Source organism: Phascolarctos cinereus, unplaced genomic scaffold (assembly GCF_003287225.1).
Source record: "Phascolarctos cinereus isolate Bilbo 61053 unplaced genomic scaffold, phaCin_HiC Scaffold_1;HRSCAF=81, whole genome shotgun sequence".
NCBI classification, from domain to species: domain Eukaryota; kingdom Metazoa; phylum Chordata; class Mammalia; order Diprotodontia; family Phascolarctidae; genus Phascolarctos; species Phascolarctos cinereus.
This window is the reverse complement of record NW_027555514.1, coordinates 200,519,163-200,546,951: the sequence shown is the minus strand read 5'-3', so window position 1 is coordinate 200,546,951 and position 27,789 is coordinate 200,519,163. Positions and strand designations below refer to the sequence as shown.

At 35.6% G+C, this 27,789-nt stretch overlaps 1 protein-coding gene and 1 pseudogene across 4 annotated transcripts in view; one reads left to right on the top strand and one right to left on the bottom strand.

The window, feature by feature from the left end:
- Positions 1–27,574, bottom strand: part of SCAF11 (SR-related CTD associated factor 11) — a 94,316-nt gene extending 66,742 nt beyond the window's left edge. Inside the window, exons 1-2 of one of the 4 annotated variants that reach the window (XM_020973688.2) lie at positions 27,485–27,574; positions 5,762–5,915 (exon numbers count right to left, since the gene is read on the bottom strand). In XM_020973688.2, the coding sequence (XP_020829347.1) occupies positions 5,762–5,792 (31 nt within the window). In that variant the 5' untranslated portion in view covers positions 5,793–5,915; positions 27,485–27,574. Of the gene's footprint in view, positions 1–5,761; positions 5,916–27,226; positions 27,321–27,484 lie in introns of those variants that run through there. The other 3 variants (XM_020973689.2, XM_078156458.1, XM_020973687.2) reach the window with 3 other exon arrangements.
- Positions 14,120–26,901, top strand: LOC144455917 (uncharacterized; annotated as a pseudogene).
- Positions 27,575–27,789: the final 215 nt, after the last annotated feature.

Sequence of the window (27,789 nt, the reverse complement as noted above, 5' to 3'; positions counted from 1 at the left end):
TCTGGACCTTTTTTTTCCAAATGAATCTTGTTATTATTTTTTCTAACTCTATAAAATAATTTTTTGGTAGTTTGATTGGTATGGCACTGAATAAGTAAATTAGCTTAGGTAGGATTGTCATTTTTATTATATTAGCTCAGCCTACCCATGAGCAACTGTTTTTCCAATTATTTAGATCTGATTTTATTTGTGTGAAAAGTGTTTTGTAATTGTGTTCATAGAGTTCCTGGGTTTGTTTCAGAGGTAGACTCCTAAATATTTTATAATGTCTACAGTAAGTTTAAATGGATTTTCTTTCTATCTCTTGCTGTTGGGCTTTGTTGGTAATATATAGAAATGCATGATTTATGTTTTATTTTATAGCCTGCAACTTTGCTAAAGTTGTTTATTATTTCAAGTAGTTTTTTTACTTGATTCTCTAAGTATATCATCATGTCATCTGCAAAGAGTGATAGCTTTGTTTCTTCTTTGCCTATTCTAATTTCAATTTCTTTTTCTTCTCTTATTGCTAAAGCTAATGTTTCCAGTACAATATTGAATAACAGTGGTGATAATGGACATCCTTGTTTCACCCGATCTTATTGGAAATGCTTCTGTCCCCATTACATATAATGCTTGCTGAAGGTTTTAGATAATGCTATTTATTATTTTAAGGAAGACTCCATTTATACCTATGCTTTCTAGTGTTTTTAATAGGAATGGGTGTTGTATTTTGTCAAAAGCTTTTTCTGCATCTATTGAGATGATCATTTTGTGTGTTTTGTTTGATATGCTCAATTGATGCTGATAGTTTTCCTAATATTGAACCAACCCTGCATTCCTGGTATAAATCCTACCTGGTCATAGTGTATTATTCTTGTGATAAGTTGCTGTCAATCTATTTGCTATATTTTTTTAAAATTTTGCATCTATATTCATTAGAGAAATTGGTCTATAATTTTCTTTCTCTTTTGACTCTTCCTGGTTTAATCACACCATATTTGTATCATAAAAAGAATTTGGTAAGACTCCTTCTTCACCTATTTTCCCAAATAGTCTATATAGTATTGGAATTAATTGTTCTTTAAATGTTTGATAGAATTCGCATGTAAATCCATCTGGCCCTGAAGATTTTTTTCCTAGGAAGTTCATCAATGGCTTGTTCAATTTATTTTTCTGAGATGGGATTATTTAAGTATTTTACTTCCTCTTCCGTTAATCTGGGCAATTTATATTTTTGTAAATATGTATCCATTTCACTAAGATTGTCAAATTTGTTGGCATATAGTTGGGCAAAAAATTCCTAATTATTGTTTTAATTTCCTCTTACTTGGTGGTAGATTCACCCTTTTCATTTTTGATACTGGTAATTTGGTTTTCTTCTTTCTTTTTTTAAATTAAACTAACCAAAGGTTTATCTATTTTATTGTTTTTTTCATAAAGCCAACTCTTAGTGTTATTTATTATTTCAAGTTTTTTTAATTTCAATTTTATTAATTTCTTCTTTGGTTTTCAGTATTTCTAATTTGGTATTTAATTAAGGATTTTCAATTTTGTTCTTTTTCTAGTTTTTTAAGTTATATGCCCAATTCACTGATCTCTTCTTTTTCTATTTTATTTATGTAAGCATTTAGAGATATAAACCCTTAAGAACTGCTTTCACTGCATCCCATAAGTTTTGGTATGTTGTCTCATTATTGTCATTCTCCTGAATAAAGTCACTGATCATTTCCATGATTTGTTGTTTGCCCCAATCATTTTTAGGATTAGATTATTTAGTTTCCTATTATCTATCTTTCCATGGCCCTTTATTACATGTAATTTTTACTGCATCATGATCCTAAAAGGATTCATTTAATATTTCTGCTTTTCTGCATTGGATTGTGAGGTTTTTATGCCCTAATACATGGTCAGTTTTTGTGTAGGTGCCATGTACCACCGAAAAAAAGGTATATCTCTTTCTATCCTCATTCAATTTTCTCCAGAGGTAAACCATATCTAACTTTTCTAAAATTCTATTCACCTCCTTAACTTCTTCTTCATTTTGTGGTTATATTTACCTAGTTCTGAGAGAGGGAGGTTGAGGTTCCCCAGCAATATATTTTAGTTGTCTATTTCTTCCTGTAACTCCCTGAACTTCTCCTCTAAGAATTTGGATGCTATATCATTTGGTGCATATACGTTTAGTAATATTACTTCATTGTCTATGGTGCTTTTAGCAAGATGTAGTTTCCTTCCTTATCTCTTTTGATAAAATCTATTTTTGCTTTTGCTTTGTCTGAGATCAGGACTGCCACCCCTGCTTTCTTTTTTTACTTAAGCTCACTTCAATACATTCTGCTCCAGCCTTTTACCTTTACCCTGTGTGTGTCCCTCTGTTTCAAATATGTTTCCTGTAAATAACATATTGTGGGATTATGGTTTTTAATCCATTCTGCTAACCACTTCCCAATTATTATTATTATTCAATGACATCTCAATTAACAAAAAATTATTTTATTGAATAGAAGGAATATTAACAAAATTCATTTGGAAGAACAAAAGGCCAAGAATATCAAAGGAATTAATGGAAAAAAATGTAAAGGAAGGAATTTAGCAGTACCAACTCTTAAACTATATTATAAACTATATGGTAATTATCAAAACTATCTGACTAAGAAATAGAAAGTGGATCAGTAGCACAAAGCAGACATATAATACAGAGTAGTAAATGATTACTAGTAACCTTGTGTTTGAAAAATGTAAAGATTTAAGTTTGTGGAGTAAGAATTCACTACTTGGTAAATATTGCTGGGAAAACCAGAAAGCAGTCTGGCAGAAATTGGGGTATACAGACCAATACCTTACAACATTTACCAAGATAAGGTCAAAATGGATACACAATTTAGATGAAGGGTGATATCATAAGCAAATTAGAAGAGCATAGAACATATTATCTGTGAAACTTAAAGATAGGAGAAGAATTTATAAATAAACAAGAGATAAAGAACATTGTGAGGTATAAAATGTATTAATTTTGATTACATTAAAAAGTTTTTGTACAAATAAAACCAATGTAGCCAAGATTAGAAGGAAAGCAGAAAATGGAGGAGAGGGAGAATTATAGAGAGTTTCTTAGATAAAGGTTTCATCTCAAATATATAGAGAATTTTGTCAAATTTATAAGAACATGAGTCATTCCCAATTGATAAATGGTTCAAACAGTCAATTTTTAGAGGAAGAAATCAAAGCTACATATAATCACATAAAAAATGCTCAAAATCATTATTCTTTAGAGAAGTGCAAATTAAAACAACTTCGAGCATCATCTCACACCTATCAGATTGGCTAAAATGATAGAAGGGGAAAATGACAGGTGTGGAGTAGATGGGGGAAAATTGGGACATTAGTACACTGCTGGTGGAACTGTGACTTCATTCAACCATTTTGGAGAACAATCTGCAATTATGTCGAAAGAGTTATAAAATTGCGCCTACCTTTTAATCCACAGTAATATCACAATTAGATGCATTTCCCAAAGTGATCAGCAAAAAAAAGAAAATAACTGATATACTCTAAAATATTTATAGCATCTCTCTTTGTAGTGGGGCAAAGAACTGGAAATTGAAGGGGTGCCCATCAACTGGGGAATAGCTAAACAAGTTGTGATATATGATGTGATGAGCTGGTTGATTTTAGAAAAACATGGAAAACTTGCATGAAAAAATGAAGAATGAAATGAGCAAAACCAAAAGAGCACTACATACAATAACAGCAATATCATTCAGAGAGTAACTGTGAACGACTAAGTTATTTTGCTTACAAGTACTCAATCAACTACAATAGAAAGAAGACGCTATCCACCTCCAGGAAAAGAACTGATAAACAGAAGTATGCATAGCATGGTTTTCTACAAACACAAACACCCCCCTCCCCACCTTGTGTCAAATGTGACCAAGATAGTTCAGAACTTAAAATATAACCCCAAAGAAATTTTAATTAATTAAAAAACAAACAACCATAATTCCTGCCTATGGGACTTGGGTTAGAACCAATGACCCACTGCAGATTTTTCCTAGATTACCTGATCATTCCTCAGTCTAGTACCCTTTTTTTAAACTGTGGGAGGAGCTATACTTCCCAATACTTGGTACTTCCTACTATTCTGTTATCTTTACTGATCCTCTCTTTTTTTAGTGTTTTCAACAAAAATAAGTGCTGTATTTTGTCTGACGCTTTCTCTTTATCTATTGAAATAATCTTGATATTTATTGGTTTTGTTACTAATGTTGTCTAGTTTTCCTAATATTTAATCAACCCTGAGTTTTTTGTTATAAATCCAACCTGACAACTATAAATAATTATTTTCATATGTTGCTATAGTCTCTTTGTTAATATTTTAGACAATATTTTATCAAAATTTATTAGAGAAATGGCCTCTCTGGTTTAAAAACACACTTATTTCCTACATGGTATTTCACAGGCTCCCTTTTTCTACTTTTGTCATTTATGCAATTATAATTATTCTTTGAATGTCTGTGGAATTCACTTGTAAATCTATCGGGTCCTAGTTTTTTTTCCCCTTTGACAAATTTCTTATATCTTGTTCAATTTCTTTTTAGAGATTGAGTTATTTTAGTTACCTATTTCTAATTCGGTTGTCTCCCCATTAGACTGTAAGTTCCTTGAGGGCAGGAACTATTTTCTGCCTTTTCTTATATTCTCAATACTTAGCACAGTACCTAGCATGTAGCAGGCACTCAATAAGTGTTTACAGGTTGGCTGATTGTCAATGTGGATATATTTCTTTAAATATTTTTCAATTTCATTTAAGTTGCCCATTGTCCATAAAACTGGAAAAAAATAGATTCTAATGGTTTCTTTTATTTTCTCCTCATTTGTTGTGAATCCTTGTTTTTCATTTTTGATATTCAAAATTTGTTTTTTCTCCATTTAACAGATTGGCTCATGGTTCAGTCTACCTTTTTTTTTACTTTCAATTTTGTTCATATTCAGGCTTCTCTGGCTTCTTTTAAGTCCCAGATAAAATTCCACCTTTTAAAGGAAGTGTTTCCCAATACTTTTTAAATTTTAAATACTTATTTTAAATTTATCCTGCATATAACTTGCTCATACACATCTGTTTGCATGTTACTTCTCCTCTTAAGGAGGGAGAGCATTCCAAACATAGGAGATAGCCAGAGAAAATGTCCAGAATCAAGACATGGAGTGTCTTGTTCAAAAAACTGCAAGACAAGCATCACTGGTTAGTAGAGTATGTAGGGGGTAGAGAAGAAGAGAACAGAAAGATGGGGGGAAGGAGGCAGTTTATAAAAGGCCTTGAAGAGAGGATTTTGTATTTGATCCTAAAGGTGATAGGCAGCATTGGAGCTTATTGAATAGGAGGGTAATACCATGGTCAGATCTGTACTTTAGGAAAATCACTTTGGCAACATATTTTAAGGACCTGAATAGAATTTTCAAAAAGTTATTAAGTGCTAGATCATTGAATGTTATTAAGTAGAAAGAGAAAAGAGGACATATATTTCTCAGCTATGCATAGTAGCAGCTTTTAAAAAATTGAGCATAATTTAGGGGAAATCTCACAAACCAACAAAGAAAAGCAAAAGTACTAAAAAACATTCCTTATTGATCACAAAGCAATAAAATTGTATTCAACAAAGGGTGACTGAAAAAAATTATTAAAAATAAAATGAAGATTAAATAACTTAATTCTAAAGAATTATCAAAGTACAAATCACAGAAATGATAAATAATTTCATTAAAGGCAATGTCAACATACCAAAATGTGTGTGGTGCAGGAAATAGACCATGGAATCAGTTTTTAGAGGGATAGTTCACAACCCTGAACACTTTCATCAATAAAAGAGTAGAAAGGAGGAAGGAAAAAGTGCCACCAACGTAAAGACCTTCAATTAAATACCAAAACAGGAATTCTGAAAAATTAAATAAAAGAATAACAAAAAGAAAGAAAAAAATAAAATTAGGAGCTAGTTTCTGAAGCAAAAATAAGTAAAACAGTCAAACAATTAGCTAACAATTTTTATAAAAAGGAAAATTCAAAACAAATGAAGAAATGGAGGAAATAATTAGAAACTATGTTGCCAAACTATATAGAAAGTCATAAATATATTCCAAAAAGGAAAAAAAATGAGGAACAAGTAGACTTGCAAACAAATTCTAGCAAACATTCAATTACACAAAGTGTTATTTTACCAAATTCCTTTTATGAGGCAAATATGACCTTAATACCTAAAACAGGGAGAAATAAAGAGGAAAAGTTTGTGTCAATTCCCTAATTAGCACTGAAGTAAAACTTTTAAATACTACCAAAGACGCTCTAGAAAAATACCAAAAAGATAATATACTATGACCAGACAGGATGCAGGGTTTGTTCAACATTATGAAAACCATAAACAAAATACATTTTATGAATAATAAGAAAAAACATGACTATATAAACAGATACAGAAAAAACTTTTTTGACAAAACTATAACATCTATTTCTGCTAAAAACACTAGAACACATCAGACTAAATGGACCTTTCCTTAATACAATAAGTAGCAAATGTATAAAACAAGAGGCAACATTATACATACACTAAGAGTAAGCCAGACATCTTCATATAACGTCAGAAGTAAAGCAATGATGTTAAGTATTATTACAAATTGAAGCAGCATTAGAAATTCTGCCTATTCATTCTGGAGAGCAATTTGGAACTATGCCCAAAGGACTATAAAACTGTGTATACCCTTTGACCCAGTAGTGCCAAGAAATCATAAAAACATGAAAAGGACCCAAATATACAAAAATATTTATAGTAGTTCTTATTGTGGTGGCAAAGAATTGGAAATTGAGGGGATGCCCATCAATTGGGGAATGGCTGAAGAAGTTGTGGTATATGAATGTAACAGAATACTATTGTGCTATAAGAAATGATAAGCAGGAAGACTTCAGAAAAACCTAGAAAGACTTGTATGGTCTGATGCTGAGTGAAGTAAGCAGAACAAGGAGAACATTATACACAGTAACAGCCACACTGTGCGATGACTAATATTGATAAACTTAACCTATCTCAGCAATGCAAGGATCTAAGACAACTCCAAAAGACTCACAATGGAAAATGCTATCCACATCCAGAGAAAGAACTATGGAGATGGAAGCATACTACCGGCTCTCCTTTTCCTTTGTTGATTTTTTTTTAATTGCTTCATTCTCATGGTTCCTCCCATTAGTTCTAATTGTTCTTTACATCATGACTGATGGGAAAATACACTTAATATGAATGTATAAGTAGAGCCTGTATCAGACTGCACGCCATCTTGGGAGGGGAAGGAGAGGAAGGAGTGGGAGAAAATTTAAAGCTCAAAATCTTATGGAAATGAATGTTGAGGGGCAGCTAGGTGGCACAGTGGATAGAGCACCGGCCCTGAAATATGAAGGACCCTGAGTTCAAATCCTGCCTCGGACCAAACACTTGACACTTACTAGCTGTGTGACCCTGGGCAAGTCACATAACCCCAATTGTCTAAAAAGAAAGAAAAAAAATGAATGTTGAAAACCAAAACCAAATAATTTTTAAAAAATGAAAGAAATTCTGCTGTGGTGATAAGACAACAAAAAATAATTACGAGAATAAACACAAGTAACGAAGAAACAAAATTATCACTTTTTGAAGATATGAAGGTTTAATTAGAAAACACTAGAGAGTCAACCAAAAATTATTTGAAACAATAACTTCAGCAAAGTTGCAGGATAAATAGTGAAAAAAATAATGAAGAAGTTCATCTGGAGTAACAAAAAGTGAAGAATCTCAAGGGAAATAATCAAAAAGAGGAAAGAAGGGGCCTGGCAGTACAAGATCTCAAATATATAAAGCAGTAATCATGGAAATGATTTGGTATTGGTTTAGAAATAAGAGGTTGCCTAGTGGAGAAGATTAGGTACACAACAGACACAAATAAACCAATCCAGTAGCCTCATATTTCATAAACCCAAAGATCTCAGCTATTGAGGCAAGGACTATTATTTAACAAAACTTGTCAGAAAAACCAGAGAGCAGTGTGGTAGGAATTAGGTTTACATCAGTGCCTCATACAACATATCAAAATAACCAAGGGAAAATCACAACAAAACCAGAAGAAATGAAAAAATTAACCTAAGCTACAGTATGCAACTATAAGCTTTAAAAAAAAAAACTTAACACAAGCAAAATAGAGGATTACCTTAAAAAATATAAAATACCCAAAGTGATTTCACAGAGCATAGAGAGATCTTAAACATTCCAAACTCAGAAACAGAGAACTTCTAACGAGAGTGAAGAGGAGGTTAAATGGAACTGGTCCTGATGGAATCTTAAGTGATTTATATCAACCTTTTAAAGAACAATACCAATACTACACAAATTACTCTCAAAAAATGAGGAAAAAAGCATTCTACCAAACTTCTGTTATGAGACAAAAATAATCCCAAGCTAAGGAAGGATAAAGCAAAGGAGAACTATAGAACAATTATCATTACTGAATATCAATTAAAATTTTCAAATAAAATCTTGGTAAACAGACTACAAAAATCCATGCAAGAAATCACTGATTATAACCAGAGTTGACTATTATTGGTTGGGAGCACTTCCAGCAAGACAGAGCAAAAGAAACTTCTATTAACAAATGAAAATTATCCATTAGAAATCATACTTCCCTGGGTCCCTCTGGTGTTTGTGCTTTTCATACAGAGATGCTGACTATTCTGGGGACTAAGGCTTCCAGTCTAGACCTGAGAACTCTTCCTCCTCCCTTGACCCAGCAATAGCCAACCCATAAGGACCTGGCTCCTGAGGAATGTCAATTTGCCTGGTTATCTGGCATACCAACAAGTCCTTCCAGTTGGCTGATCTCAAAGCTGCATGGCTGGCATCTGACGGATGGGTCAGAAAAGACCTTTACCTACATAATTTTCTTGGCAATGGCCTTCAATCAGGTCAAGTGGTCTGGGGCCTGGAAAGCACAAGAACGAATGAATAATCAAAGGCTTTCCTTCAATACCCAGACCAATGGAGGAATTTTCTATTGATGCCACCTACTGCATATAGTTATTTGTGGGGGATATCAGCAACCATTAGAGACATATGCTAAACCAGGCTGGAACTGTTACAAGAATAGCAGAGATCAGGAATTGGGTCCAGTGTCAATGTGAACACTTAAATGGTAATATCATATTATACTAGGCACATGACCATATGGTCCCCCTCACTAACAACAAGGTAGCTACTAGCTATTCCTAACACAAGTGACCCCCGACCTGTCCCCAACTGGTAAAATGAAACTCTTCCCAACTCAGGGTAAAACAGTTGCTAGTACTGACTACCCACATCAGTGGGAAAGCTCCCAGAAGCCACGTCCATAACAAGTCGATGCTTCCTTGGAAAGGAGAAAGGAAATACCTTGTCCAGTGATTTCTTGGATCTAATATCCAGGAAGTTTTATCTCTTAAGAATGGCATGTTTTTGGACATATTTCTGGCTAATCCTCTCAAGCTCTTCCTTTCTCCTTTCCTAGAACTGAGTTGCCTTAGCTTCAAGGTCCTTGCCCCCTCAAAGGGTTCCATACATCCTGGAAAAGCAGTTCAGGTCTCCTCCCCTGGCATACTTTGATATGGCTTAGGGAACTCCTTCCTGTAACAAGGGGCGGTTGAGAGATATCTTGCTTTCTAATAGTATGGAAGAGGTAAAAAGTCTTGCCATATATTATGGTAGATGTGTATTTACCTGTAAGAAAGGAAAGACCTTAGTTGACTCGGTGAGCTGACACTCTGAGATAATGGATGAGGGTGAGGAAGAGTACTTATATTTAGCCACTATAGAAGAATGAGAGTGTTTGTTAAACTGCAACCCCATACGGGTTGCAACCCACAGTTTAAAAAGTGCTCAAGGAGTGCTGAAGGGGTCATAAGTGGAAAAAGTTTAAGAAGCCCTGCTCTAAAGGAGCAAAGATTTTCTATTATTTTCCTGATGTAGCTCTCAAACAGAGGAAGGTTTTGGCAGGTAGACCAGGAAATAATAACTGGGTAATGGTACAGGAATAGCCTCAGTATCTACTGAGATCCCAAGATAGACTGGCTACAAGAGGCTGTTAGGACCTGTTAATCACTTTACTACAGATGAACCTGATGCAGGATAAGAATTGTTGACTGTATCATAAGAGTCTGTGCAGAGGCCCTGATATTCCTGGAGTTGTTCCTACCACTTTACCTCAGAAGAAATCTTCAGCTACACCGGGGTGTCACCATCTGTGCTGTGGCTCTGATGGTCTTGGTGCTGCTTTTGTCCATCATCACCACTCTGCATTAGGCAACCCACTGTGAACTTCGAAGACATGGCATCATTCATCACATGGACCAGACTATGAGATTTTGAGCTTAGTCCTTCTGAAGAAGGAAGGAAAAACACAGGACCTCCAGCTTTTGTATGCCTCCACATTTTTGTTTTGCTTTGTTTGTTAATGCCCTGCCCCCCCCCGCCTTTTTTTCCCCTTAGTACTGCCCATGAATAGTCCTGTTAAAACAGTGGTATCAAACTCATTAGAAATAGGGGTCACTTAACTGTACATAAGGATCCCTGCATGCCACATACTGAATTTTTTTTTCTTATGGAAACTTAAATACATAATAAGAAAAAAAAACATTATAAACTTAAATATTGAAAGTTAGACACAAAATGAGAAAAGAAAAAAAGCATGCTGTGCACAGCAGAAAGTAAGACAGGATTCAAAATATACAGCAATAAATTTCCATTTCAAGAAAGCCTATATAATAAATACTGCACATTGTGTTGAGAGCTGTCCATTTTTTCTTTGCTTCCTTGTTAATTTTCGATTGTTCTCTGCTGTGCACTTTTTACTTTGTTCTTTCCCCCTCTTTTTCCCCTCTCCCCAAAGGTTAGAATTAAACACGTATACATTTATATATGTAGATATACATATATACACATACATATATACATAGACATAAACTCTCCCTAACAAATTCTATTTGTGGTCTTTGTTTTTATGTTTGTGCATCTCATATTTCCTATTCCTCCTAACTCCACTACTTTGCCCTATTACTTAACCTACCCCACTCCAAGGATCCCTCCCTTACCCTCCCATTCCCATAAATCTAAACACCCTTCTATATTCCACCTTTAACCTACTCCCTCAGCCTCCCCACTAAAGATTCCTCTTTCATCCTCTCCCTCCACCCTATCCCCTCAGCATTTTATTTCTTTCCAAATTTAGAAGACTTTTATACTCTTCTAGATGTATATGTATTATTCCCTCTTGAACTCATTCCTGATGAAAGTAGGTTTCTAGAACTAACAACTCTCCTCCCCCATCTAATTCCTGTGTTGCTTCTTCCTCTCAGACCTTATTTGCACAAAATAATTACTCTTTTTAGCTATTCCTAAATGGTTTTACTTTTTAAAGTCATATTATACTCAAGATTGCCCTAATGTTTCTTACAAACTACCCAATTACTAATAACAATCTTAAACACACTTTTTACATTTTATATATCGAAGGTAAACAATCTGTCCTTACTAAGTCCCTACATTTCTCTTGGCTCCTGTATGTCAAATCTTCTACTGAGTTCAGGTTGGTTTTTTTTTTTTAAATAAACAAAGTCCTGAAAGTCTGACAGTTGATATTTTCAGCCGCAACCACAGTTCTTTTGTTCTTCAATATGTAATATTCTAAGATCTGTGGTCTTTTAGTGTCACTGCTCTTAAGTCTCACGTGATTCTAATTGTGACACTACCATATTTAGATTGCTTTTTTCTTGCTGCTCTTAATATTTTATCCTTGAGCTGGGGTTTTGGAATTTGACTGTAACATTTCTATGAGTTTTCCTCATAGCATCCCTTTCAGGTGATGGTCAGTAGATTTTTTCTTTTTTCTACTTTCTCCTCTTGTTCTAACACTTCAAGACGATTTCCTTTAATTCTTGTACAACTGTATCAGGTTTCCTTTTTTCTTATGTTTTCTCTTCTTGATCTGTTCTCCAGATCAGCTATTTTTCTTATGAGATGTTTCATATTCTCTTCTATTTTTTCATTCTTTATATTTTGTTTTATTATTTCTTGATCTCTTGTAACTTTGTTGGCTTTGCCTTGTCTAATTCTTATTTTCGAGGAGTCATTTTCTTCCTTAAGATTTTGGATCTCCTTTTCTAATTGGCTGACTTTCTTTTCATAATCTTCTTGTTTTTCTTGGATTGTTCTTTTTTTTTCCCTCAATCTCTCTCATTTGGTTTTTTAAAGTCTTTTTAAAATTCTTCTAGGAATTGTTTTTGAGCAGGTGACCATTTCACATTACTCTCTCGGGTAGAAGAGGGTTTCTTTGCTTCAGTATCCTCCTCTGAGGACAAATTCCAGTCGTCTCTATTTCCACAGTAACAGTCTTTGGTTGGATCTTTTCTCCTTTGCTTGTACATTTTTTTAATTTATAGTAGCTTAGTTTTTATAATCAACTCTGCTTCTGGGGTATGGAGGATAGTCACCTGGCCTCAGATGTTCCTTCAGTTCTCTCCTCTAGCCTGGAAATGGAACCTCCACCCCTCAGCCTCCTGTAAATGCCCACACAGCCAATGGTGTCCCCACCCCACTGCTTCTGCCCTTACTGTATGTGTGCTGGTTCCTTCTAGTCCCTACCATGTTCCTTGTCAGTAGAGGTTCCCTCAATCTTTCCCAGCTCAGATGCCAACCCCCCCACTGTCCCAAGGGTAAAACTTCCTGCAGCTAGGGATGCCCTTGGGATGAAAACTTTGCTTACTTGGATATCATGCCAACCTATTTCTTAACTAGATTACCCTCCATTGATTTCTTCTACTTTATAAGATAATATTATTATTATTAATTGTCCACTCAGGACTTTACAAATAAATTCATCTTCTAATCTAGAGTAGCCTGAAACCATTGTCTCTCTCCACTTAGCGGTATATCAAATATTTCCTGACTACACTTCTTCGGTTCTTTTTCTCCAGGAAGCTAGGTGGTACAGTGGATAGAGTGTTGGGCTTTAGTCAAGAAGATATGAGTTCAAAATAAACTTCAGACACTTTCTAGCTGTGTGACCTTGGGCAAATCACTTAACCTTTGTTTGCCTCTGTTTCTTCAATGGTAAAATGGGGATAATAATAGCACCTACCTAGCAGGGTTGCTATGAGCCTGGCATATAGTTGGCACTATATAAATGCTAGCTATTATTATATTAGTGCCCTTCTTCTCAAACTACTTTATAGTTAACTGATTTGTATTTATTTTCTTTACATATTTTCTATATGAACTTCTATAAGTTCTTGTCTGTGCGCCATGTAATCCCAGCTGCTACATAGCAGGAGCTATATAAATGCTACTTTTATTATTATTATAATGTATTTATATTGGATAAATTAACTTCTGGATAAATTATGGTCAGTGTCAATGTTATTTCTGAGATCCATTTTCCATTTTAAAATTTTAATTACTTGCTTAAATAGTTCACTATATATAGTTAACCAGCTTAATAGTTAAATAAAAGGTTTATATGTTTCAATTGTGTATCATATCCCTTTCTCATTACTGTTCTTGTTTTAAAAGAATTCTAATCTTAGCTCTGACAAGTCAATGGTCTGAATGTCCACAACTATTGACTCAGGGCTAACGCCCAAATAAATAAGTCTTTTCCTGTCGATTAATATATGTTTTGTTATACCAAGGGCCACAGGTTGTGCAGGCCTGATATAGAAGAATGAGGCTTCTGTGAAATCAACGAGCCTTTGAAGTCTCTCATTCCTTTTTCCTTGAAGCATTCTTTTCCATATTCCTATCCTCGACCTTTTTTCCACCTCTGCATGAAAATAACCAACTATCAGAGCATACACTGATTTAATTTGGCACTTCTGCCTCAGCAGCCAATGTTGGTATACAAGCTGCACACCACAAAATGGTCTCTTTGCAAATACTACTACAACATTATTGCTAAAATATTATTACTGAAATATATGATAAATAAATATTCCAAGAAATATTTCTTTTACCATTGAGCATACAATAAAAACCCCTTTAACAATGCCTTTCTTGTCCCACACTTTGGGAGCAGCTTTCTTCTGATTTTACTTATTGCAAGAATGTCAAGATATGATTCAGTTCCTCTAACATATGCCCCCTCACTGCTCATTAGACAAGAAGTTCACATTCAGAATACCACAGTCAAATTAAAGTTTTTTGATGATGTCTATGTAGCTCTTATCACCTTCTACCCACTTTGCAACTATTCTGGCAACCTCACTATAGAAATTCTTCATTCAACAGGTAGAGAGAAAAAAATAAAGAGGAAAAAAAGAGGGCCAGTGATTTTCATCTAAGCCAGACTAAAAATTGTTTTTCTCCACAGTCACAAAACTGCTCCATCAAAAACAAAACTCTCAAGCACAATAAAGAGAAAACAAAAATTTCACTACAGCCAAGATCTTCAAAAAAAAGTATAAAGGGCTTCCAACTAATAGCAACATTAACTAGCCCCAGCTTTACCTTTTATTTACCCCCCATGTCAGCTACAAGAAATATTAATGAGTATCAAAATAGCAAAAACAGCAGGCATCAAAGAGGCCTACATAAACAACTGTTTTTTCATTTTTGAAAACTGGAATCCTATAGCTATATCTTATAAATAATCACAAATTCAAAGTAATAATTTTTACATATACACTATCAGTTTCATTCAGATTAATTACTAAATTCTTTGCAATTTTACTATTTTCCTTTGAAAGTCTGATGCCCACGGATTCTACTAATCAATGAATAGTTCTAGTGAACACTAGAGTTTGAGGGTAGGGAATATTTACTTGCAACACAGACAACATATCAAAGTCTCAAACACGATGAAAACAGCTCAAAGTCCAAAATAACCCAGGTTAAATAACAATGCAAAAATCATTAGATCTTTCTCTTTCTGAAGACAGAATCAAGTAAACAAGAGGGAAGAGAAACAAGACACCTGGGAAAATCCTCAGGCCAATACTGTAAGTAGGAGTAAACTGAACTGAAAAGTAAAAGATATTTACAAAAACATAAGGATGGTTTAGTATATATTCTAATTCATGTTGATTTTTGTCTGTTTTTTACAAAGAAACAAACAATTCTAAACAAAGATCTATTCACATGGTATTTAGCCATTACATATACATGCTATCTATGGTGGGAAAATCTAAGAAACAGCCAAGATTTATAGCTTACTTAATCTTCTGATTCTAATTCATTTGGTTATTAATAGGTAAAAGGACTATTCAACAACTTTAATTTAACAAAGTCAGCAAAGTTACCTTATCTTTAATTTTAATAATTACTAAACCCAGAAAGTTGTTCTATTGCACTTATTTGTGTATTTGCTGTTTAGTCTCTACTCAGTAGCTTAGTACCAGTGATTTCTAGTAATCTTCCCACATTCAACTTTTCTAGTCTGAACACCAAATTCCACAGCAAAACACAGAGTGCCTCACTTAGCTGTACAAAGAATTCAATATCCTGACTAAGTAACTAGTAAATTTAACTCAGTCATGCCTTACAACAAAATCAACTTCATATAGTAACACCCAAAGTGGAAATATACTTCAGACAATCCTCAAAGAATATTACCATATTGAAAAACTTAAGACTGAAAATCCTCAGGCATAAAGTAATCTACGGGGCTTTGACTAATAACTGTACCTACCCTTTTCTCCAAAGCATTAATTTCTTAATAACTATAAGCTATAAAAGCTATATTCTGAAAGAGAAGTAAAATTTTCCAGTCCTTAGTTACTAGAAAATATTTCTCTAATTACATCACATCTTTCCTTCATATAGTACACACTCAAGCATTTGCTTAAAGATTTTACTAACTAAATTGTAAATATAAAACCTTCAAATTTCTATTATATTCTATATATATTATATAAGAGGAAAGAAAAATCAGATCCTAGATTAAAATAAAGAAAAACTAAAAAATTTCACAGTCCTTTTTCCTGCCTGACAAAGGTAGGCAGCAACTCTATGGCCCCAAGCTACTTCAGGATCAGATCAATTAAAATCTATTATTTCCATATTGCTACCACTATTTTCCAGCGCCTGTAAGATTACACAGCAACCAAGGATTGGTCCTGATATATGCTACATTCAACCCCTGGCTCTTAAGGTTCTAAAAAAGTAAAAACCAAAAGCAAAGCAAGAGGCAAGGGGAAATCTGATGAGTAAAGCTGTCTCCCCAATAAAATGTAAATTCCCTAAAGGCAGAGACATTATCATTTTTGTCTTTGTATCCCCAGCACCAAGCACAGTACCTGGCAAATAGCAGGCACTCAATAAATGACTGCTGATTAATGAATTAGTATGACAAGTTGGCCATAAGTAGGCCATTACCTCCATGCCATGATTAAACATCAGAATAGGACTTACAGAAGGTTGTTCCTTTGCAAAATGGAGTAATACTTACACTGTCTAGTTTAAAGTGTTGGTCTATAAACCATGAAATGCCATAAAATAATTAATCTCACCTCAATATATACTTAAAAAACCCCTTTCTAACAGTTAAAGCACCCCAAAATTGAAATGTACTATATTGTGTGAGAATTAGGTTCTTTGTCACTGAGAACGTTCAGAGGCTAAAGAATCTGACTTGAATGCTGTAGATTAGATTTTAAATTGGGCACGGTAACTATTTATTAAGCTTCTATTATATTCCAGGCACTGTGTACACTAAGCAATGGGAATACAAAGAAAAAAAAAGTTCCTGCTCTCAAGAAGCCTAATGGAGGAAATAACATGAAAACAACTATGTACAACATATAAGATAAATTTAAGAAATTTTCAGGGGGAATGCACTAACGTTATAGATGACAGAGAAAGGCTGATTGAAGAAAGTAGGACTTCACTAAAAATTGAACACAGCCAAGGAAGCCAGGAGGCAGAGACGAGGAAGTGGAGAGTTCCAGGCATGAGTGAAAATGCCCAGAGTTGGGAAACAGAATGTGCTGTGGAAGAAATAGCAATGCCACTTGATCACAGATTATGTGGAAAGAAGCTAAGGTCTAAGAAAACTGCAAAGGTAAGAGCTAGGTTATGAAGGGCTTTAAAAGCCAGAGGATTTTATATTTAATCTAAGAGAGCCACTAGAGTTTAATGAACAGGAGGCATAACAAGGTCAGATCTGTAGAGGATAGACTACAGTGGGGAGAGACTTAAGGTAGGAAAACCAATGAGCAGCAAGAGTCCATGCATGAGCTGCTGAGGACCTGAACCATGGTGACAGCAGTTGTCAGAAGAGAAGGGGCACAGGGTGAAAATAACAGATGTTATAAAGTAGAACCAACAGGACTTGATGACTGGATATGGGAGAGTGAGGAGTTGAGGACACTTAGGTTGCAAGCCTGGGTAACCGAAGACTGAGATGTCCTCCACTGAAAAGGGAAACTTGAAATGGAGGACAGTTTGGGGGGAAAAACAATGAATTTAGTTTTAGACATGCTGAGTTCAAGAAGTCTACAGTTTAAGATATCTAATAGGCAACCAGAGACGTGAGAATGGAGGTCAGGAAAGAAGTTAAGAGACAAACAAGTAGATAAGGATATTGGATAAAGTCATTTCCTAAACTAGGATACTAAAGAACAGGGTTTCTCAATGTTTGTGTGTCTCACAAAAACATCTTTGGCAGTCTGGTAAAAATAGAATTCTATATTATAGAAGTAGAAGTGAATTAAGAAATCATCTAGTTTAACCCTTTCATTTCATCAAAGAGGAAAGAAATCAAGGGCCACAGAGTTAACTTTTTGTCCAAGGACACACATCTAGTTAAATGTCAGAGTTGGGATATGAATCCAGGTCTTTTAGTCTCTAAATCCAGTAGTCTATCCACTACAATATGATACCTCTCCCTTTTAGTTTAACACTTCCCAATATTCAGTATCTTCTATGTAATAAGGTAATGTAATATATTTTTTAAAAAAATGACTAGTTGCAATGACCTTCAGAGTTCTAGATAGTCAGTAGTTTTATTTTTATATATGCATTTTATATATGGACCTGCCCCTCACATTATGGATAAAATACATCTGACAAAACCGTCCATAATGTTAAAACCCTTGTGGTAGATAGCTGCCATTTTGCCTAAGCCTGGGAGCCAGCAGGAATAAAATGGATTGGCTGTTACTACCATCTCTGACCTCATTCCAGTCCAGTCTTGCCTCTCATTAAGCCCCAGTGGGAAGAGCCTAGCCACCATAAGTAAGGTTGAGGAGAACCATTTCAAAAGGGAGACAGCTTCAGTCTAAGTTAAAATTTCCAGCAGGGAGTCTTACTCAAGTACAATCCAAGAAAAGGTCAGGATCTTATAGTCTACCAAAGGCTTCAAAAATATTCCAAATCATCCTCTCAATCAAGATCAAAATCCCAGTAGAGGTCAAAGAGACATTCTCATTGATGCCATATTTGATCCAGCACTCTCATTCTCATGGGAGACAATCACAAAATAGGTCATATGCAAAAAAATTATCCCTCTAAGAGCCACAGTCACTATCCAATGTCTAACAGAAGACATAGAGGCAGTAGAGCTAATCCAGATCCAAAATGTATTTGGAGAGTTTAGTCTCAGTTTATATAAAAGGAAATAAAGTCTTTGGAAAACATTTTTCTGTTCTGGTCCTTTGAATGGTGTCAATGTGGTATATGATCAACAAATTGGATGGTCCCAAGGATCTGCCTTTATTTTGTGAGAAAAGATGATTTCAAAAGAGGCTTATAAAAAGGTAAATGGAATAGAACTGGACAGTAGAAGGATCCATATGGGTTATTCCATCACTAAGAGAGCATACCCCAACTACACCATAGGATTCTTATATGGGAAGACCTACTCAGTGGAAGAGGTAGTAGCAAATATTACTCTAATTAAGACCATGACTATGATAGATACAAAGAATATCACTGGTAAATATGGAGAATATGATTACCAATGCAAAAGATTACTTTCATTTTATAGTTGATATAGATCTGATATCTCATTCCTATGGTCCAAGACAATATTGAAAAATTGAAAAGTGACTACTGAGGACTTGGATTTTAAAAATTCCCCTAGATTTCCCCAACTTTTTTTTTCTCCTCCTTCTAAGAACCTTTAAAAAGTTCTTTCATTTATTTAGAATCTCTACTTTAACATTTGATATGTGACAATATAATTATTGTTGGCTTCGAATATTTATATATCTTAAACAAAACTTAAAGAAAAACCTCAGTTAATAAATTTTTTTGTTTTTACAAAAAAACTCCTATTTAATCAAATGAAGAAAAAAAGTTTTTGAAAAACTTGTTTTGCATGAATTTTACATATATCATAACAGAAAGTTTCACTTACAAATAACTTGGCGTTTTGTAATTTTGTTTAATTCTGATTAACTGCCCACTTACTTTGAGAAACACAGTAATCTACCAAAAACTTTTTAGAAATAACAAATTTCAATGTGAGGTTGATATGGAACAAATAGTTGAGTGTAGAAAGTTTGAAGCTGTAAAAGAAAAATGATGGTTGATCATTTCTTTTGAAAGGAAATAAAAATTGAACCCTAAAAATTAGTGTAAACTTTAAAACTTGTAAATTTCTACATACCTGATTGCATTTGGTTAAGTCTTGCAAATTTAATTAAAGTATGTTTGTTTTGGTTTTTCCTACTTTTTAAAAAATCTTATTCATTTTATATGTTCCCTTATCGGTGAGGGACAACCCTTATTTATTGAACATAGCAACTTAGTTATAGAATTTGTTGCTCACAGACATGTTAGTATTGGAATACAGGCTAAGCAGATTATAGTTTACAATCTTGAAGTGGCATCTGTGGGAGTAATTTACCATAAGGCTGCTCTCATTTCAAATAAAACTTAATTCTACTGGGAAAAAAATCCTTAGCAAAACTTTATTTCCACTCATTTTAATGGAAGAAAATGATGGAGCATTCAAGATGACAAAATGGTAGGTGATGGGTTTGGAGTCAGAGATCTTGAGTTCAGATATGTGTAACTAAGCCAATAAACCTCTTTGGGCTTCAGGTTGTCTATCTGTAAGATGAGAGGATAGGACTTTGAGGTGCTTTCCAGCATTAGATCTATGACGCTGATTCCCTCCCCTTTTATGCTACATTTGTTTGGCCATGTTATCACCCTACTAAATTTTGAACTCCATGAAAGCTACAGATATGTCTAATTTAATCTTTTTCTCTTCATCAGCACCCAGTATGATTCTCATGTATAATAAGTATAGTTTGTTAAAGTTACTGAAAATGAGCAGATAGTAGGTAAAGCCATTAAATGTTAACTTTAAGATCTTTAACTCATTCTTCTTCTTAACTTTTCATTTCCACACAGATGCCAAGTCCTATTCAAGAAAATAATTTTTTTTCGGGGAGGGGGTTAGGGGTGGGGTTGGAGAGAAGGTATAGAGAAGAATGGGGCCAAGGGGCTGTTAAGTGAAAGGATTATATCATTTAAAAATTATCTATCTTTTGGGTCTCTCTTAGCTCTCAATCCATGATCATATATGATTCAGAATGTTCAGAAAGCTTCATGAGGGGAGAAAGTCTACGATTTGGTAGGGAGAAAAGGGACAGGGAGTTAGGGAATTGAGAAAAGGGAAGCCAATAACCAAGAAGCAAGCGGCTTTGTTTTCTATATAAGGAAAGCAATAGGATATAACGTAAAGTCTGGCAGTGTGGATGGAGATGAGCAAGAGGCCTGGTTACAGCATGCAGGAGCTGACGTGGTTGCTAAGTTGTGGCTTCAAACCTGAGCAAATATGTGCTGTTTTTTGTTTTTAATGGTTTGGATTGGTGGGGGGGGAGACAGAGAGACAGACAGACAAAGACAGAGGGACACAGAGAGAAGCAAAACACAAAGTTCTCAACATGTCAAAACCAGAACTCATCTTTTCCCTAAAACTTTCTCCTCTATTGGAGTTACCAAAATCCTTCCAGTCACCCATGTTGTTATCCTCAACTCTTCAAACTCTCTTATTCCCCCCATGTTACCCCCCCATTCAATCAGTTGTCTAGATTGCTGTTTCTATCTTTGTAACATCTCTCCCATACATTCCACGTCCTCGTCTATCCTCAGACAATACCATGATCCCATGCAGTCCCTTACTACTTCTGGACAGGTAGCCTGCTTGTCTATTGCCCTTCCTCAAGGCTCTCCAAGGACCCAGTTACAATCATGCAAGATTTCACAGCTACTTCAGAGAGCATGGATATGATATTCCCAAACACAAAGGATCTAGGCTTGCTGGCTTATAACCAAGAATAATTTCCCCAGCCAAACTAAGTATAATACTCTAGAGGAAAAAAAATAGACTTTTAATGAAATTGAGGATTTCCTAACATTCCTGTTGGAAAGACCAGAACAGAAATACACAGGAGTAAAATGAAACATAAAAAGATAAATATAAGTAAGCAACAAAAGACTTAAGAATGAAGTGTTTGCTTCCTAACAGGTGGAGGGGTGAAACAATCATCCACTAAGAACTTACAACTGGACGGGTCATGTTGGAATCAAACAAAATGGAGAGCCTTAAGAGTGATTTTTGTTGTGTTTCGATGATCTTAATGAAAGAAGAAATGGAGGTAGAAAAAGGAAATACTAGAGATAAAAAGGAGAGGAATAGAGTAGGAGAACTTATCTCAGATAATCAGAGGTACAAGTACAAATGAGGAGGGGTGAGAGGGCAGGAAGTCACTCTAGTCAAAGGAGGGTAGAACATACAAATGCACATACACAAAGTGCTTGATGCAGAAAGACATTCAACTCAACAGGAAAAGAAGAAGAAATAAAGATAGGGGAAAGGAAGAATACAGGGATAGTAAATCTAGAGAGGGACTAGGCATAATAGGGTATAGGGAAAAGGGGCTCAAAAGGAAAGAAAGGATAAGAACGTATGATATGGATCTGGATGAGGGGGAAAGAAGAGTCAGAGGAGTGGAAACCATGTTTCCAGAGGGCAGATGGGAAAGAATGCTACCCACCTGCTATAGAGAGGTGACAGATAGATTTGTGTGTAAAATGTGGAGAGCAACTGCAGTTGAGTGACATGTTTGGAAGACAGACTGAAAAGAATGCTTAACAAATTATGCTAGCATCAATCCCTATGAAAATATTGGTTAACATGCTGCCCTTTTGTTACTATCACACTATTGATAATTATACCCTTGAATTACTAGCCTGCAAAGTAGCTGATCACCCCCTTAACTAGAACATACTTCCTTTGAATACTGGGAGAAAGAATCAGAATTTTCCCCAAAACCAAGAAAAATGTGGCTATGTCAAAAAATAATCTACATGTCACTTTATTACAAAAGCAACTTAGATTGTACATGATTTTCTCCTCACAAAACCAAAGTGACCACTCTTTAATATTTTATATCAAGTGATTCAAGATTTTTAATGAATCTGCTTAGATAAAACCTAGCTAATCGAATTCAAAGGCTCATTTTCCCTTAAATTTCACTAACCAAACAAGTCAGTATAGATCTACAGCAAAAGAAATACGCACATTAAAAAAATCTTCAATTTTAATTCTACATTTAACACAAAAGCATTTAGTAAGCATCTTTGACTATAATCTATTAACATTAACACAGAACCACACAGTCTTAGGTTTGGAAGGAAAATCAGGGTTACTTAGTCCAAGCTCCTTCCCAAAGTAGTAAATACTGAAGATATCTTTGACAAATTAGTTATCCACCTGCTTGCCTAATTCTAGCAGCTCACTTCTTCCAAATTTCGGTCAAAGGCACCACCATCCTTCCAATTTCCTAAAATTATCTTGGATTCTTTAATTTCCCTCTAAACCCACAGGTGCCAAATACTGCCATTTTGAGTTCCACAACATCTCTTGTATAACCCTCACCATTTGTCACCTAGATTATTACAACAGTTCCTAATTGGTCTTCCAACCCCAAGTTTCTCACTACTGCAGTTCAACCTGCATACTACTGAAAAGGTAATTTTGCTTAAACTCCCCTACTCAAATCAACTCCAGAGGTTTCCTATTATCTCTAGGATAAAATACAAACTTCTGTGTTTAGTTTTTAAAGCCTTACACAAACTCACCCCAGCTTTCTTATCAACCTCACTGGACATTTCTCCTACTTCTACCCCGAGATCCAGTTAACCATCTCCTCTCTCAAAGCCTTTGTACTGGACATCCCCATGTGTAGCATGCATGACCTCCTTACTTGTACCTTCTACATCTACTCCTTTAAGAAACAGCTGAAGCACCTTCTTCTGCATGTTCCACATCCCCCAACTAATAGTGCCATCTTTTTCAAACTACCTTATATTTAGCTTATCTGTATATATTTGTATTTTTTCACTTTAAGTCTTGTTTCCCCTAGCACAGAGTAGGTATGATAAATGCTTTGAGACATGTTGACTCATCCCATTGTTGAACTCAAATTGTCAGAAACTGAGCCTAAATCTACTTCCCTCTAACATTCACTGAACTTCAAAACTGAAAGTAACCTGAGGGAGCCAAACCAGAATAAAAAAGGAACCTAATGCATAAATCAAAAACATCTATATATAGTTTTAAGCCAAATTTTTGTACTTGCATTTGAATACAAGCACATACAATGTTTTGGCAATCTTCAATCATGTTTAGGAATTCAACAAACATCAGGGCAGCTAGGTGGCGCAGTAGATAGAGCATCTCACCTGGATTCAGGAGAACCTGAGTTCAAATCCAGCCTCAGATACATAACACTAGCTGTGTGACCCTGGGCAAGTCATTTAACCCCATTGCCTAGCCAAAAAAAAAAGGAATTCAACAAACATCTATTAAGCACCTACTATAAGCACCGAAGATACAAACACAAAAATAAAAATCATTTTTGTCAAGGAGCTGACGTTCTATTGAGGGGATATAATGGGTACTTTTTGTGAGGAGAGTACAAATCAGTAATTTCATTTACGTTGGGTATGGCCATGTTGTAAACTCCTTCCACTAAAGCAGATCAGTGTCTCTGTAATTTACCATTTTAGAATTTCCATGGCAAACTGAGAACTTAAGCCACTTGTCCATAGTTACATAGCTGAACTGTTAAGTCTAGACTTAAATCCAGGTCTTCCTAACTCCAAAGCCAGCGCTCTATTACTACTTGTAAATACATGGTAATTTCAGGAGCAAGATTCTACAATCTATAGTTTCTCTTCTTATGATCCAGGCCAAGAAATTAAATTTCTGTCCATGAGATAAGTTACTCTGGATTTTCTTACCTTTAAGATTGGGATAAAAACAAAACAAAACAAAAAAAAGATTGGGATAAAAAAAATGTATGATAGTCATTTAATTAATACTTCTCTACTTTAGGGATACAGATTTCATCAGTGTGGGTACTCCCTCCACAAAGTAGGATTTTGATGATGAAATACCCTAACAAATGTTCAATTACATTAATCAATAATCATTTATATAATAGTTTTAAGTTTGGTAAAGCATTTTCTTCACAATAAAACTATGAAGTGGGTAGTTACGCTTATTTCACAGAAAAAAACTAAGGCTAAGAGATTTAAGTGATTTGCACAGCTAGTATGAAGGGAGCATTCAAACATTGGTATTCTAAATAATGAGTATGTTACTCAGACAATAAAATGTGAAAACCAGGTTTATGCCTCTTTGTGCTGACCCCATTTTTCTTCATGGATATTTGTTATTTATAGGAGACCATGTTTTAGAAGAGAAGAAAAACAAACTAGAAGGGCACAGAGATTAGACTGAATTAAAAAATGGTGCCCCATATAACAGCACACAAGAACTCTGTCAGATGTAAACAACAGAGTACCTGCCATGTCCTTAGTCCCACATACCTTCTGACTTCATAATCCTCCACCTCATTACCCTAAGCCCCAAAAGCATTCAGTCTGATCCTGCTTACAATACAACTGAATCTATTTGAGGGCAGAGATGAATTCCGAAGTTTCCCTGGTGAAATTTATTTCTCCCAAGTTATACCTGACTTTTCACTTTCATATTGTTTGTACTGATTCTCTCTAAATTACTGTTAAGAAATTAGAGCTTTAGAAAACTTAATAGATAAAATTGAACCTAATTCCCTTTTAAAGATTTGCAGTTGACATTTATTTTTAAACCCTTTCAATGGGGTTATGAATTCTTGATGGTTACTACATTTTGGTCATGATCAACTTATTATGGATGAAATCAGTTGGAGATCACTGACTTACTCTATTCAGAACATAGTAACAAGGTAGTATCTTAGGAGAATAAACAAGAGAAATATTTACCCTCATGAGCTAGTGGGCAGTGTAAGATGAAAAGAATACTTAGGAGGGATATAATAGCTTCTGTGAAGCATTTGAAAGGTTGTTCACGTGGAAAGTGGAGGAGGGAGTCAGATTTTTTTTCCTATTTGGTCCCACGGGTTAGAACTTAAGAGAAACAGGTAGAAGTTATGAAGAGTCAAGTTTAGGCTTTACTATAGGAAAAACCTTCTAACAATTAGAGCTGTATAAAACTGGAAGGAACTACCTGGAACGTGGTGGGTTTCCCCTTATTATATCACTCCAAGAAGAGAACTGATGACCACTTCTCAGATGTTATCGTGGGGATTCCTTTTATATGTGAGTTGGACTAGAAAGCTACTGAGTTCCCTTCCAACTGTCAAATCCGTGATTGTGATGTCTTCTATTCATAGCCTACCAACATAGTGTTTAAGTTTAAATCTTAGAACAATTTTACATAGTTAAATTCACTGAAGTCATCGCAAAAAGTCAATCTCTGAAATGAAAAGACAATACCATGATTGTTAAAATATTTACATTGTAACTGATCTTTAGCTGAAATTAGACCCCCATGATGTTCTCTCAATTTCTCTATATTGCCAATAATAAGAGATAAAGTAAGAAAAAAATGCCAGATAGTGCTCACATCTCACTGAATCAACTTTTTCAGGAATACTAAAACTATTTGATAAATGTAAAATACTGCAATGGAAGATGCTAACAAATGCTTGAATTTATCAGAAGGAAAATTCAAAGACAGTGAAGTGGCTGCACTAAAAAAAGTTTTTACAAAATTATCAAGCATCAGAAACCATTAAATTTAAGATGAAATTCTTTTGCTTCCAATTTCCAGTTACTAAGATTTGTATTAATATATATCTTTTTTAAATTAAAAAATTTACTTTTGTCTCTATCTTCAAGTTAGTTGCAATACAGCTTTAAAGTTCAAAAAGGATTTTCCATATTAAAAATCTTTATTCCTAGGTTTGAGATGAGAAACAGTCTCGCTCATGCAAAAGAAAAATTACAATTACAAGCCTGAAATTAGTTCAAAATTTTCAAGTTTTTTGTATGCAAAAAACTTATTACTGGAAATTCATAACTGAACCATAAGCTCTTTAGAGTGTTTACAACCTCCAAAAGAGATCAATTTCATTTTGCTCTTACGGTTTTTGTTTGTAATGTTGTTGGCTTTAACAAATTACTGTCATATTTTAAAAATTTTCTCCAGTCCAACTGCATAACACAAATAATGTTAGTAGTGGCTTGGTCAAACCTTGAAAAATAATCTATACTGATTTAGATACAAACTGATGAGCTTAAAAAACAAAATATTTAATTTTGCAAACATGTTCAGCAATTAATCCAATTCAAAAATTTAAGTTTAAAAGGCTATTCCAAAGAAAATTTAAGATGACAAAAAACAAGGGAGAAGAGATTCCTTTTTTTCGTTCATAAAAAAAGGATAAGGCTTCCAGTTTGGAGGTGGAGCAGAGTACAGAGATCCCACTAAGTTTAGCAATCTGGACCTTTTGTTATCACAGCAATGAATCAGCTAGGCAGGAGTTGCGGGGCGGGGGGGGGGGGGGGGGGCGGGCCGTAATGAAAGGAAGGGAAATACGCACTGATGCTCCGAAGTTCCTTACCCACATGGAAAGGTCACAGTCTAAAGTTTGGTTTCTCAAGAAAACTGTGAAAATATCGACGACCGCAGCCCTAAAAGACCCAAAGTCAACCAAGCACAGAACCAGGGTCGGCTTCCAAAGAAAGAAAGGAAATGAAAGGGTCTGGCTTTGCACCCGCTTCTTCTTCATCCCCCCACCCCCCCCCCACCCCGGCTACTAGCGCTGCAGGCTGGGGGAGGCGGTAAGGGGAGAGTAGGCCTCAAGAAGGAAATGGAACTGGGGCGGCATACGGACTCCGCGTACCTGTACGGCAGCCTACAGCCTCCCGGGTGAGGGGGAAGAGAGCAAGAGACACGCAAGGGCAACTTTTCTCTCCACTACCAGCCAGGTGCTCAGTGGGCCGCGCGTGGTGCCGAAACTTTGCCCCCGCCCCCAATCAGCTTTTGAATCCCTCACTCCCTCCCCTCGGCCGAGCACCCGCAGCTCCGAGGGCCTTCCGAGCGGCTCAGACTCTTCCTTCCCCCTCCCCTTCCCCCCCCCGCCCCCGAGCCCGATGTTTACCTCAGGCTGCAGAAGAGGCTCCCGCTCACAGCGGGGTGGCTGGGGTGTTTCCTCCACACAAGTCTCCCGGTCACCGTCACTCGGTCACCAAGTTTCCCAACATGGACTCCTTCACTTCCACTGCCGTGAGGTATTCCGGCGACCTCCGAGTCTCCAGCACTAAAGGCTGCACGAGCTGGGCCGCGCCGGAAGGAGGCGGCGGCGGGGTTAACAGGGACAAGAGCAGGGCTAAACCTCTCTGTTGCGCGGGCGCCGCTGCTGCTGCTTCCCCACCTCGTCTCCCCTGCTTTCCTTTTCTTCCTCTT